General features: G+C 48.1%; 1 protein-coding gene and 1 long non-coding RNA gene across 2 annotated transcripts in view; one reads left to right on the plus strand and one right to left on the minus strand.

Moving 5' to 3' along the window:
• The window catches only part of LOC119161393 (uncharacterized), a 299,022-nt gene extending 289,491 nt beyond the window's left edge, over positions 1-9,531 (minus strand). The window contains exon 1 of the mRNA XM_075889602.1: positions 8,987-9,531. Within this exon, the coding sequence (XP_075745717.1) occupies positions 8,987-9,229 (243 nt within the window). The 5' untranslated portion in view covers positions 9,230-9,531. The remainder of the gene's footprint in view (positions 1-8,986) is intronic.
• Positions 9,532-9,608: 77 nt separating this feature from the next.
• The window catches only part of LOC142803742 (uncharacterized), a 30,752-nt gene continuing 25,540 nt past the window's right edge, over positions 9,609-14,820 (plus strand). The window contains exons 1-2 of the long non-coding RNA XR_012894255.1: positions 9,609-9,906; positions 14,211-14,467. This is a non-coding gene — a long non-coding RNA (uncharacterized LOC142803742). The remainder of the gene's footprint in view (positions 9,907-14,210; positions 14,468-14,820) is intronic.

Here is a 14,820-nt window from a genome sequence, read left to right on the forward strand (position 1 = left end):
CATTAGGGTCGTCATCTACACGTCGCATTTATGAACTGTAAGACCTGTATTAACCAGTCATTATAATCATGACGTCATATTACCGTACACGCACCAAACAAGTGGCGCAGCTATTACGTATTGCGATAGTGGTACGTTTTAACCGAACGGCAAGGTACGCCGATAAGGTGTTGCCACCGCCGCAATGATGCGAAAACGCGCGCAGCTATGCTCGCGGAAACCAGTCAATTCGAGGACAAAGTTAGACTCGCTTAACGCTGTCTCGGGCCGACGACGCTAAAAAAAGACTGTTTCGGCGTATACTTATCGTTTTTTTTTTTTTTCGCAAGTTCCAAACAGCACGTGTTCTCCCTTCACTACAAGCTACAACTACCAAACAAAGAAAACTCGCGCTAGCTCCAGTAATAGTATCGGCGCGTTGGAGGGCACCGAAATAGCCACCATAACGTTTCGTTGCCTCGCCCCTCGCGTAGTCTGGTCCCGGTCAGTCTGACTCGCGTTTGCGCCGACTCCACATAACGTCAAGGAGAGGCGAATTTAAACCGACATGATACACACCTGCCTGACAATTCGAGTCGGGATGTAACACGTGGTGCACGCTTCACATTCGCGACTAAATCTGATGCGAAGAAAGAAAACATAGGGTGGAGAGGAGACGAGTAAAGGCGGGGGGGCGGAAGGTAATTAAGACCGCTTCAGGTTTGCAGGCTTAAATACTTAATGGCGCGAATTCCGCAAAGGACAGAGATAGAACATTGATGCACCGGGCTCTATAACGAAAGCGTTCCTGCGAATAGACGCAGTCAAGTTAGCATATGCGCAGCATTGCGCACCGTCTAAGAACAGCTTTTCATCGCTGCGCGCAGCACAACAGACATGTCACTGATACACTTGCCCTCTATATCTGTACAGAATGCCTGCATTTGCGCTGGCCTTCCGTACTTCACTGCTTGCGCCCCCGTAACGGGCAGTACGCCTGCGCGTGCTGACGCAACACTGCATGTATGGCGGGAAGCTTTTCATAATAAAAAATCAGTTCCGAGTAGCGCTTGTCTCCAGTATCTGCAGGGTTTGTTTGCTCAGTCCTGCGTTCAATTAGAACGAACTAAGTCGACTAGAGCAGCCATTAATTTTGATTTCGCAGGATTCCCAGAAGCTATTTTCGATAACGTGTTCAACTTAGAGCGGCAGCTGAACTGCCCAATCGCAATCTAGGTCATAATGAGTTTATAAAGAGTGAAAATTGCAAACAGTTCTGTGCAGTGTATACACGCGAGGTCGTCAAGCGCGCTTCAGCGTCGCTATAGCTAGTTGTTTCCTGATCGAACAGACGGGGTGTGGTGGCCTCTGCCGGATCTTGCAGCTGGGATATCTGCAACTGTCCCGGGTAAGCACGGCAGCTGTGCCTAACATTCATTCGAAAGCTTTCATGGCTGGCTGTGCGTTGGTACGGAAGTCATTAGGTACAGGATGAGGTACAGGATGAAGAGAGAAGCCAAGCTACGACCACATGTTCCACACTGTTTTATACCAACCAAGTTTCGCTGATTACCCGCTCAAGCACCTGCATCGAACAGAGGACCGCATGTTGTTGTTTTTTTATTCGATGCCCCGCCTCGATTTCTTAAGTGTGCCCTCGAATTGATAAAATACATATAAATCATCACCACTAACACGCTCGTGTTTCACATTTCCACGTTAAGAAGGAACAAGTTGGACGTTACTTTCGCGGTTTACAGGTCAGGACGATAGTTATAGCGCGAGAACAGAAAAAGACACAGAGACAAGAAGGACTCGAGCGCTCGTGTCCTTGTCTGTGTCGTCGTTCTGTTCTCGCGCTATAACTATCGTCATGTCATACCAACTAGCTCAAGCTGCCACACTTCTATGTTACAGGTCAGCTTCATTCGTCGTGATGAACCTTGCCGAACTCACTCGCTGACCGCTTCTAAGGTAACAAACTTAAGCCTAACAAATGTACTGCTGAAAAATTGTGGAAGGAGTGGGAGGGGGGCAGCCGGTCCCAATATCCCCTCAACCCTCTTCATAGAAAGGGAAGTGTACTGAAAACAACGCATTACGTTCCCGTCTCCCTGCCACCACAGGTGAAAGAAAAAAAAAACTGGGGCTGACCCTGAGTGTTGATGCCATCCCCTCACGGTGTGATCGCGTTTCGTGGCACTAAATTTATCGCCATTATTAAAATGTCTCCGCGTAGCAACCCCCTGCTTTCTAAGCGCATCCTTGGAAGCTTCTTGATCGCTTCGTCGATCAGAAAGAGCGGTGAAATAGAGAAGCGATGAAGGAGACGCGCACCATTTTATTTTTTGCGGAAATGGCGGAGCGTTACGATTGCGCGAAGCAAAAAAAAATGACTTCTTTCTCTCGCTTACAGCGCGTAATGCACCGACGGACAATAATCATTTTCCATACACACGCAGTCATAACAACAACGAGGAAAAAAAGAAAGCACGAACCTGCCAACCTGAATAACTTTTTTTATTTTTTTTTCTTTCAATATGCTCACAATGGGCGCATACGGTAGACTCCCGTTTACATACAATAGAACGTACATAATTTTTTTCTTCTTCTTTCCTTTTGTTTTTTTTTAAGAGTAACCAAAAAAGGAGGCCAAGTTTCAGAGTCCAATAAAGACGAGACAGTAAAATTAACTTCATTCTCGCTGTTCTGGGAAGCCTGCTCCGAGGCTACGATGTTACTTGAATGTTTTTTGTCTTGTCTTTTCTTGACTAAACGAGCGCCACGGCACGACACATTGTAGTTTTTTTCACACAGTGGCACGTATGCTCAGAATTTTTTTTTTACTTTTTATACCTGCAGTACTTGCGCGCCAACGGTATGTACTTCCCTACTATCACACACGCCCCCACACACACACACACACACACACACAAGCGCGCGTGGCCGGACTTGCTGTTTCATTTCCCACCCCTCACTCTCTGATTTCACCGTTCCCTTTCCGATTCCCCCCATCGCTGGGTGCTCAATTGAACAGATTTCTGGACAGCCTCCGTGCCTAAGCCTGCCTAACTGGGCTGCCACTCTGGTGTACTACAGCTGTCACATCGGTACAACGGCTACGACGCCTGCTTACTAACTCGAAGGTGGCGGGTTCGATCCCAGTCGCATATCGTGGGACACGAAACGCTAAAAGGGCCGTGTAGTCAGATTCAGGTCGACCCACGTGGTCGAACCGAGTCTTCCACTAAAACCCGTCCGTAATCATATCGTGGTTTCGGCACGTAAAACTGCAAACATTCGTCTGCCTCTGCTCTCTTGCTCTCCGTTCGGACGGAAGATGGAGCACTACGTTCTTGCCAAAAGCGGAATTTGTAAGCCCTCTCTTTTTTTTTTTTCTTCGCAAAATGGGATGGCCAAATGGAAGCCTAAGTAGCACTCGACGCGCACTGACAAGCTTCCCGGCGTCGGAAGTTACTCAGGCACGCGTGTCAACAGGACACCACGCGCCGACAGCGGGCAATTGAAACAGAATGACTGCCCCTACGACACGTTGGCCCCGCAATAAAACAAGCTGTTACGCATCCTGCACCACGCACACCGCCGCACACGCGATGAAGTCTGCGTGTGGAAATCCAACCTACCACTTCCCTCAGTGAAAGAGGTCCCCTCTTCCGGAGGGCACACACACACACATCCCTCGCCACCTTCCCCCCCCCCCTTTTTTTTTCACGTCCGAAGCTTCTTCCCTCGTCAGAGAAACGCGAGAAATCACTTAGCCTAATTGAAGTCGCCGGTGTCGCCCGCCCAGCTGACCGAGCGAGCCCCGCGGAACGACTCAGTACCGACACGTCGCTGCCCCTCGCGGATTACGGCATCTGTCTCCCATTAGGACAGTTGTTGAAAAAAAGCAATAACGATAAAAAAGCAGTCAAGCTCATCTCGGTTAACGAGCTTCGTGCCAGCACGGAGTCGTTTACGCCATCAGAAAGAGCCCCTCATCTCTCCGCCTTGGAACGAGGAGGAGGGAGGCACTCTTCAATGCCCTCTTTCAACGAGCAGACGCCACTGAAACTGTTTTCCCCCAATCATCATCGTTCGCTTACTCTGATAGTGCGGTGTAAGAATATCTCACCTACTACCCTTTTGCAACACGCTCCTGCGGCGACTTTTTTTTTTTTTTTTCGGCGCCTGATAATTTCATTACTCCGCGCGCGCAAGGGCGAACAAGCAATCGAGGTGAATGCGTCGAGAAACAAATGAGAAAGAGTGCGGAGGAAGCGCAGAGTGAGAAAGAAGGAAATCGCCACGAAAGAAACGCAACGACTGCTGTGCTCGAGGCTCCGGCGGAACAGATGAAATCGAGATCAGCGTGCAAGATAACCGGTTAACAACTCGTGGCGACCTTCCATTCGTAATGGCCGGCGGTCGAGACGTTTACGTTTTGCAGAGAGTTTCTCAAAATTAACTAGAGGGCACTCTGGCGCTGCAATCGTTCAGCGACCATGGGAATGATGGGTAGTACACACATTTGCCTAGTCTTCGTACTTGCGGGCGGCGAATCGTACTTGCGGCTTTGTTTATTACTGGTTACGATTTTGTTTTCAAAAAAAGAACAAACCATTTTGAACTTAGGGACTTGATTCAAAATAGTAAGCTTAAAATAAGGTTGTGAAGCGCAAACGGTGAACATTTGCTAATTTATGTTTTCGTGAAAAAACAGCTCCAAGCCACACGCACACATACGGAGCCAGAAGCAGGCCAGAAGTACGAAAATCAGACAAATGTGTGTACTACCCATCATTCCCATGCTCGCTGAAGCGCCGTGTGTTGCAACTCCCATAGACACTAGCGCCAGAGTTCCCTCTAGTTAGTATTGTGGGAAACTCTATGAGGTTTTGGATGCCTTTGTTCTTCGTAAAGAGAGACCGTGTGTATACCTGCGGTTTGGTGTGTGTGTGAAGGGGGGCGGCATAAACCTAGTAGTAGCAGCGATTTAAAGACAGGAACAACATTTCTGCAACCGTTGGAAGTGGAGAAAGGGGAGTCAATGAAGCGGAAAAGAGAGGCCAACCTTCTCGAGATATAAGTACCCAGAGCACTGAGTGGAAGACCCGGGAAATTCCACCCGCTTCGAAAAACCAGTAGGCGACCGGCAGCGATGGGGGGATCTTAATTCACTCGTAAATACATTTGTGAATGTTGTGATGAGAGTGTCATTGGGCAAGACATAAGAACAAGCGACTGGGAAGAAAGGAAGATTTTACTAGGACTGTATTTGTATGAAAAATACACAATGTATTCTCCTCGTGTAATTCTCGCGTCTTGCCCACCTGCATTCCTTACGTTGATTGTATAGTTAGGTTTGTTTACTATCATCTTTACCAAGACAGGGGCAAGAACTTCGTCAAGCCACCTTGCTGTAACTTTTTTATTTCTGCCCAGTCATCAACCCATCTTCCCTACTATTTTTTTACACGAGGTAAAATGTGAAATAATTTGAACCCAATGCCTCTCTAATCTCTTAAAGAAAAAAAACAAGTGTCTGTGCATGTGTGTGCCCGCGCGCGCAGAAGAGTGGGGGGGGGGGGGGGGGGGGGAACAAACACGCATAAACTCAGGGCTTCCACGAGCTGCTATGCTACGATGTTCTCTCGTTTGGAGTGGACTGGCAAATCGAAGCGACGGGCGCCACCAGTAAGTAAAGTGGACGAACAAGCTTATCGCGGCGAAAAAAAAAGCAAACACCGAAGCCCGACAGATAGAGATACACACATACACAGAGACATCGCTTGGCCCCGGAGCGAAACACTGTTCGCCTAAGTTACGCACGTCGCCCGAGGCAATCGACAACAAACCCCGCGGAGCTGGTAATGAGAGAAGCATCGGGACAACTAACGTTGTGTAAGAGAGCAATTAAAGCCGAAAACATTGGGCGCACGTCACCAAAACACCACCACGCGCTATTTTTTTATACTTTCCCGACGGAGCGAATGAGCATCATAGTGGAAAACGTTCCCGGTAGCGACGAGTAGCGAGCTAATTTGAAATGGTTGCGGTAACAATAGAAATTGAAACAACGGAATAAGGGCGAGGAGAAATAAATGTACGATGATACATAGGCTTTCTCCTAAACTAAAAGTTTAGATACATACGAGCAACACATCTGATGCTTCGACATTCATGCGGCTCGCGACATTACTTAGCCATCCAAATAACAACACTAATTTTACGTAATGCCCTCACCGTACACGAAGGAGCACACGTGAACGAAACATCGATAGTTCAACTTTTCTTTTTTTTGGGGGGGGGGGGGGGGTCAGGGTCAATGACACCGTTTAAACGGGCCCCGCGTGTGATACTACAACCACTGCGGCGTAATGAGAAATTAATGCTACCTGTTATGTCTGACAGCAGCTGTGCAAAGAAAAACGTATTTGATGCACATAGCAATATCAACGTTATCACCTATCACCCGTTTGTCTCAGCTTGAGTTGCGGCGTAAGTGCATCGACACTCGTTTGCTGAATTTCGCTGTTGATAATCGCTCGTTAGCGCCGAACAATATGCTGCGCCAAAGCGGCAAAACGGTCTGAAACTAGTGTCACTATGTCGGGATTTTCGCTTGTTTTACTTTTTTAGGTGCAGAAAGGAGCATGTGGGAATGTTTGATGTGCGCGTTAAGCTGAAATATATATATATATATATATATATATATATATATATATGTGTGTGTGTGTGTGTGTGTGTGCGTGTGAGAGAGAGAGAGAGGTTTCATGCATCACGAATGCTTCACACGTCACGTAAATCACCGGTATGAAGTTCTCACACAATGTAGTTGAACGAATGTAAAAGCAGGAAGACGGCCTTTTCGTGCGATCAAACGACAGCTACTTTTCGAGAACCTCTCAGGCGCGACACACTTTTTTTAAGTGTACACAGAACGACAGCAACAGCGCCGCATTACTGCGCTTAAGTGGGCGAGGCCAGGCTACTGGATGGGCCTCAAGTAACAAAGGCAGTCACGACTGATATTCTTCACAGTGACCAACCAAATCCTGTAGTTTTACCTTCCTGAACCATGATGTGTTTATGAAGCACGTCTTTGTTGGGGGCTCCAAGCTCATTTCGAACAGCATTGGTTTTCTTTAACGCGCACAAATATGTGAATCTAAGCATAAGGGCGTCTCCAAACTTCGACGCCCAGCGGAATGCGGCGGGGGAATCGAACTCGCGCCCTAGAACATCCTTGCAGGTGACACCTGACCGGTGATGGTCAACAGGGAACGCCGGAAGAAAGGAGTTAAATGAGGCAGTGAAGTATACACACACAACTGACCCCTATGAAGACGCTTCACAGCTGACATTTCCAGGGACCAGCGTTTGAAAAGTGGTGAAAGTATCTAGACACGATAACACGGTGATAATTTAAGACCGATAAAACCGGATACTTTTTTTTAACGAAAAACCAGGAACACTGAGTTTCAAGGCCTTCCAGCCCATAGCGCATTCGTCGTGACTACCACTTGGCTACCTCCACAGCAGACAGCCAAGTGTCAACCATCACACCAAAAATCCCAACCCCAACCCCCCTGAGCACAATAACAGCTCGCTGGAACGAGTCTCAGCTTGTTGTACATTCCGTACGAGAGAAGTGCGCGCTCAAGGACAAAGAAAAAAGTAAATCGTGACAGAACGTGAGAAAAACTGCGATGCTGTGTGTGCCGTCCAGGGAATAATTGTATACGCAAGATTTCCTACAGCTATCTCTCCTGCCCTGACAAGCCGTCGAGAGGATAAAAATGTGCAAGACAACGAGTGCACGACATTCAAGAAACGACTGAGTAGCTCACGCGATGTGAAGAGAAGGACTTAAGACGGGCGGAAAGAAAGAGTTGCGAATAAAGCACGTGAAAAGCAATAAAACGAAACAAACCTGCGCCTGTCCTACATTTCCATCAACACACGAGCAGGCTCCCCCAACAAAATGCGCGCTGCCTTTCATAAATAGAGGTCACTGGTAGGAGACCTGTGATACCAACGCCCATCGAAGAAAAAACAGAAAGCTGTACACGTGCATAATGTACGTTAAACGTAGGCGTTTCCTCGCAGCATGTTTCTTCCAGTTCGATATTAATTGCCGTTATCCGTGCATGATCGAGAGTTTGTCGTTTGAACGACCGAGCGAAACGTCAACAGCTGTATTAGTTCCAGCCGGTTGGCGCGACTTGTCTATTCAATCATTCAAACACGACATTCACAGTTTCGTAATGTTTTCGGCGAATAGGTAACGCGCAACGACACATTACAGTTGCTACTTCACTTTAAGGCTTTGCTGCGACTCTGAACAGCGCGTGCGATCTTAGCATTCGAAGCAGCGTGGCGCGTACAGTTCCCGGGAACATTCGTCGTCGCACTTGCGCAATGATATTCGCGCACGCTTTCTTTTTTCCTCGTGCAAGCCGGCAAGTCAAACACAAGTAGAGCTGACGCCGCACAAACGGACAAAAGGCGCACGGTCGAGTGGCACGGATAATTCTAAACAAATAATATCGCGAGCCTCTTAATCCGGCGCGGGTAATGATTGGCGAGGAAGAAGCGGCGCTACCGATCCGCTGGCGACAGCGCGCTCCACCAGCGGCGCTAGCCCTGCGAAGCGGGAAAAAACGACGAAAAAAATCATGGCCCTGGCCCAAGGCACTGGCGAAAGCCTAAAGTTGAGCGTGAACTGAGATCAGGGGCGATTAGCCGGAATACCCGGCCGCTCTCGGGGTTAGGCCTAAGCGGACAGAAGCTAGCGAACCTCGCGCACGTCGTGGACCGAACGGGTCTTCGTGTAACGCACCGCGTCGGGATGCATCGATTTCGGGCGGGCCCGGCGAGCGAGGCCGGGGGCGCCTTTCCGCAACGGCTGGCCCAACTCCCGAGGCCCGAGCCCCAACGGTTGACGGGGCAATCGTGACAAGCCCGCGCGGCAGAGAGACGCGAGAAGGTTAGGCCTACTTACCTCCAAATCCTCGTACGTCCTGAAGCTGAGAATGGCAAAGCCGTCGATGACATCCTCCTCAAAGATGGGCTCCTTATTCCTTTTCTTGCGGTTCGGAGGCCTCGGGGGCTTCGACGCCGAGCGGCCGGGCGATTCGTCGGCCTCGTCGGCACTCTGACCGCCGCGCATAGCCTGCTTTTGCATCCGAGCGGCCCTTTCGCGGCGCCGACAGCGGGAGCCCCGCACTTTGGCTTCGCCTTCCATGGCGACAGACAACGCGGCGGCGGCCGCGGCGGCCGAATCAACCGCCGCGCCTCCGGGTGCAGCAGCACATCGCCAGGCACATCCACACAGCGGTTAATCCGAGCACGGCAAGGGTAAAACACACAAGATCCTGGCACAGGGTCGACGACAATCCAGCGATCAGCGTCCCACTGGAGACGTTTTTTCTCTCTTTAAAACCGGTAAAAACGCCGTCCGAGCACTCGACACGAAACCCCAATTGTTCGCTTCAAATGGCGGAGGGAGATGGACAGGCCTGGCCGCAGCGCGCCGCGGCTCCCCTTCTGGAAGGAAGTGCCTCCGCGAGCCGGCTCGAAAAAGTAGTGCGCGCGCGCGCCGCACACACATTCTCCTCCTGCTCCATGCCTGCCGCGCTCCCCTCACGACGGAATGCGCGGCTCCACTGCCGCCGCCACCGTGCGCGGGTTCTTCGCCGTTGTTGCTTCTGCTGCTGCCGATGCTGGCAGCCACGGGCGCTGCTGCTGCCGTCGTAGGAGCGATGGAGGAGAGAGTACTCCTCCCGATACAATTAGGAGGGCGGCTCATTTGCGCGCGCGATCAATGCAAGACGCGCAACACGAGACCTAAATCACGCTCCTCGGGCCACCGCCACGCCACTCCTTGGATCGTAACAGGAGAAAAATGTGGAACCACATGGGGTAAGTCACGTGCGACTGCTCCTTTTCGCTCCGCAAAACTCGTTCGAAACAAGAGTTTGGTGTTGCTGTGTGTGTTTCAACTTTAGCAACGTCGTTGTCGCTCTTGCATATATTTTTTTGATGATTTCTCCCACCATTTCCTTACTTAAATATTTCTGTTGCATCGTTGTTTCTAACCTGTGCATGTAATATCTGTTTTACCTGATTTCTCCGTTTACTTCAATTGTTCGTTTCATTTTCGTTTTGTGTATTCTCTCTGCGTGTAATTAATTAAAGAACTGATCATATGCGGAGTGGCTTGTTCTGATTAGAGCACTGCACAGGCCGATGTTTCCGGCCCGCCCGAACCCGGCCCGGTGTATTTAAATACGGCCCGTTCCCGACCCGGCCCCGTTCAGCCAGTTATGCCTTGAACATAAACGAGTCACTGTCCATTCTTCGGTTATTGTGAAAATACCTTTTTCGCTCAAGATATTTTCTAGTTAGTGCTTTAGAACTTCTTTCTGTGTCACGCCGTTTCACTGGCATACTGTGTGTACTTTCTGTTAATTACGCCGATAACACTTTTGAAAAATAATTGCAGGGTTATATATAATTGTAGTCATAGCTGGCTGTCTCACGTACGCAGTGCTAACCACACAATGTTGTTCTTGCATTTCAAGAAGAAAAAAAAACACTATCACAAAATATGCTGCCCCCATGAAGTGAAAAAAAAAAAGTCAGGCATTTATAGTCTGAGTGTACATAAATTGCATGGTAGTCAGGGCTCTTGAGTAAAAGTAACGAATCTCCGGCAAACTTCATTGAAAAGGCCACGCAATAAAAACAGCTACTTCTGGGAGGAATACACAAGGCTGGACAGCGTTACATAAATTAAAGCTAGCACGTTGGCTTCTCGCATGTCTCCAACGTACACTGCGTTTTCTAGCTCAAAACAACAAGGTTACTTTCCCCATGTTCTTCCCCGAGTAGTCGCCACAGTTCCGTAATCTGTCAATGCGATCCACACCCATTAGCAGCCTAGCCACTATCCTCGTTGTTCCCTGAAGATGCTTATTTTGTCGTCTTATCCGACACCCAACAGACTTCGCTGTCAGTTGGCGTTACTTTCCGCAATCTGTCCGACCCAATCAGAAGACTTACTGCGGGTTCGCAGGTGACGCTTGGGAAAACAACTGCATCCGCCAACGGTTTAACTACTGCAATGATGACTTCGTGAAGTTAATTCGTCTTTGAAGGTTCACTGATGTCGCCACAGACGAAAAGAACGACGGCCGCTTCTAACTGCACGAATTACGGCAGTGTTTACAGAAATTAGAACTGACTTTTAACCAGTGTAAAGTATTGTTCGAGTCAAATGGGTGAATGAAAGTTCTTACTACGAATAGTCTACAGCCACTTTGAAACTTTTTAAAGGCGGCCCCAGGAAATCAGTGTGGAGCGATAAAACCTGGCTAGTTTTGCTCACGAAACCGAAACTGGCGCAAAAAACAGCGCATCTACCATTCACTTTGAAAACGCGCTAATTGAGAAGGTGATTGTTTTACATTGTGCAAAATTTTAGTTGTTAAAAAATTTAGCTGTTTTAATTTATTTACTGCTCTAAATATTGTTTGTACATTTCTGAAGATGCCTTCGGTTAAAGTGAAGGCCGCGTGTAGCATGAGGATGACTCGTTTTTGCAATATTCAAGTAGTATTGGACATATTTCTTGAAACACCCTGTATATGAGACCCGGGCCTAATACGGGCCTGACTCGAGCCCGAAGCTCATGGGCCCGGTCCAGGCCCGCCCCAACAATGCCTTACCCGGCCCATGCAGTGCTCTAGTTCCGATTTGGTGAGACTCGCGCCTCGTCAAGGGAAGCTGAAATTCTGCCCCTCCAATTGTATGAATTGACTCAATTAACAGCCCCGAATGAAGCGTAAGTGAGCAATTGTTACGAAGTGATGTGACAGCATGTAATTAGCTAAGTAACAGCTCTTACTAATATTTGGCATTACTGTATCGAAGTCAATCGGTGCGAGGCTAGGAATACTATGTTCGCCGCATGTTTTTAACCTCTACATTAGCGTATTCATTTAATTTAATTATACCCCTCATGGCCAGAGGCATCACAGGGGGGGAATGGTAGCAACACTTGACATAAAAACAATAAAACAAAAAAGGAACAAAAATACAATAAAACAAAACGCATACGAAACAAAGAAGCAAAATGTGAACTTACAGTGAGTTTAGAAAAAGCCTTAGTATACAATGTTAGCTATGGAATTACGGAACTGTCAATGATGGAAAATGTTCACAACGATCTTCCATTCCCATCATTCCAATCACGAGAGGCTCGTGGCAGAAATGAATGATGACAGTGCGCAGTATTACATGAAGTGAGTCCTACCTTGTGAAGATTGTCTGTGCGATGGGATACAAAAGATGGTTCAGGCATGAGGCGATCGCGTATAGTGCAGGGTGATGATGTATACGTTTTATGGAACAATGCAATGTGTGACACCTTTCTGCGTGGCGATAATGGCGGGAAGGAGTGGTCTAATTTCATGAAAGTTATACCGGCGGTGTGGCTGCAACTAGAGCGAATGAAACGTGTGGAGTTATTCTGAACTATGTAAACGCTTCCTTTATGGTAATGAACTGAACTAATAGCTCTTTTAGTCTACTCAACCGCAGAAGAGCGTTCCATGGTCGTTATTAAAAAAGGGGGGGGGGGGGGGGAGGGGAAAAAAAGAACACTAGAAGCTGCATTCTCCATGTTGACATAATAACGAAGATTGCACTTTATTATTTCGTTCATTTATGTTATGTCAAATTCTAAATGCGCCACTGTATCTTGCGATTATTAATGAACAAAATGAGCGATAATCGAAGTCGCTGCCGGTTTCTCGCTATCATATCCTTTTGTGCCCGCACTAATCACGAAATGTCGCCAGTGCCACGGCCTTATCAAGTGTGAGGCCCACGGGATGGCTTTCTGCTCTGCCATAGTAGAGTATACCTCGTGCTTTAAGTAGTCAGCAACGTTTTTCTAACCACACAGGAACCATTGGGTGTACAGTAAATCACGCACGCATCGCTTTTTTTTCTTTTTTCAAGTGGACACCACGGCAAGCAAGTTACCAAATAAACTTACAATTATTTCCTTCGATAGCGTGGCTGATAGATACCAAGTGACGTAAGTAATCGATTCACTGAAATGTCACCGAACACTTCTAGGTAACTTTTTTCTCTTAACCGCTATTAAGACTTCGCCAGTACAGTGGCTGGACTGTTTGACCGCGTACTCTGCGAATTTCTTTTCCGTAGTTCCATTCCTCGTCATCTGTCGTTTCTTTTTTTTTTTTTTTTTTGTAAACATCACCAACTAAGACTGAAAACTATCCAAGCGCGCATGTTTCGCTGAAAGTCGCCGCACCAAGCGATGGAAATGCTGCTCCAAACAGGCTCAGAGGATGAATGCTGCTAAATATTTCTCCAAACTGTCATTTTTGGTAGTAACTGCTTCAAAGCTGCTGCGAAAGGGCACTGAGAAAGTAAAGACAAGGAACTTTACCCATAATATATTAGGGCTCTATATTAGGGGCGAAGCTCCTCAAGCCGTTGGTCGTGCGTCTCCGATGTATGTAGTAGTAGTAGTAGGTAGCCACCTCTCGCTTTGTCTTGGGAATTTTCCAAGGATGGCGGTACTTGTGTATGATTAATATATGATGAAAAGATTCGAGATGGCGGTACTTGGAGTGTTCGCTAGATGGACGGACGGACATACAAGCAGAAGGACGGACGCGCGAACACACAGACAGGTGTACGGGCGGACGCGTCGACGCGTGGATGGACGTCCACATGGATGTAAATACAGACAGACATACGAACGCGGCAAAGGGACGGGCGATTCGCGGTTTACGGATAAAACCCCTCGAAGCTTTGCCCCACTCATCATCATTCACTCCGTGTATATGCTGCGATATTTTTTTTTTGCCTAATTCAAATGGACAGTGTTGTTCCACTCGTCATATATTTTAAATATTCGACTACACAAAGCAAAACGTTGATTACTGTCAATTGTAGTTGGTTACAGAACGCTGTTTCTTGTCATCTTTGACCTGTCTAACCGTTAGTTGCGTGGTTTTGTGTAGCTAAATTCTCCCTAGAAAAATCGATGCATTTAATAGAAACACCTAATAGACCAGTTGAACGCGTTAACAAGACGTCATTGTCCTCGCTTTGTTGTATGACAACGTGATTCTTTAGTGCTTTCTTTTTTCCTCCCAGTATGTGAAGGTGCTTTCTGTGCCCAGGTGAGATACGCATCCCTTCCGGGAACGCTAAATGGATTTCCAAGTCGTGCCGTATACTTCATTGGGCACGAATAGTTCAGCAATGCACGGAACTTCGCCCCAGGAGATCACCCTGTCGTCGGTAGTCGAGTCTTCTGCTCCCGGGCGACCCGAAGCACAATGGACTATCCCACTAGGGGTTGGGCAGCCGTAGGCGGGCAGCACAGTACCACGGCCAGCGGCCGTGACCACCGTACACGCCGCTCATAGCCATGCAGGTGCGTAGCCGGAAGTTTTTTTCGGTGGGGGCTTCTACTTGATTTCGGGGAGGGCACCCCCTTAAATATGTCATTTCTCCCTCTTTATGCTACGGCGAAATAAAAAGTCCGTGAGGTGGGGCAGGGGGGGGGGGGGTGCACGGGCTTACTCGGGCCCAGTGCGCCATGGACCTCCTGGCTACACCACTGTAAACATTACACTTGCGAACCATGCTGCAAACTTCGCTCTTGGAGATGTGGCACGTAGCTGCGCCAATATAGTTTAATGACTCGGTTTATTTGCATTCGCTACACATGGTGCAGCGAATGTAAATAACATTTGCATTCGCTGCGCCATGTTACACAATGATGTT

The sequence above is a fragment of the Rhipicephalus microplus genome, chromosome 3, assembly GCF_043290135.1.
Source record: "Rhipicephalus microplus isolate Deutch F79 chromosome 3, USDA_Rmic, whole genome shotgun sequence".
Taxonomy (NCBI): Eukaryota; Metazoa; Arthropoda; class Arachnida; order Ixodida; family Ixodidae; genus Rhipicephalus; species Rhipicephalus microplus.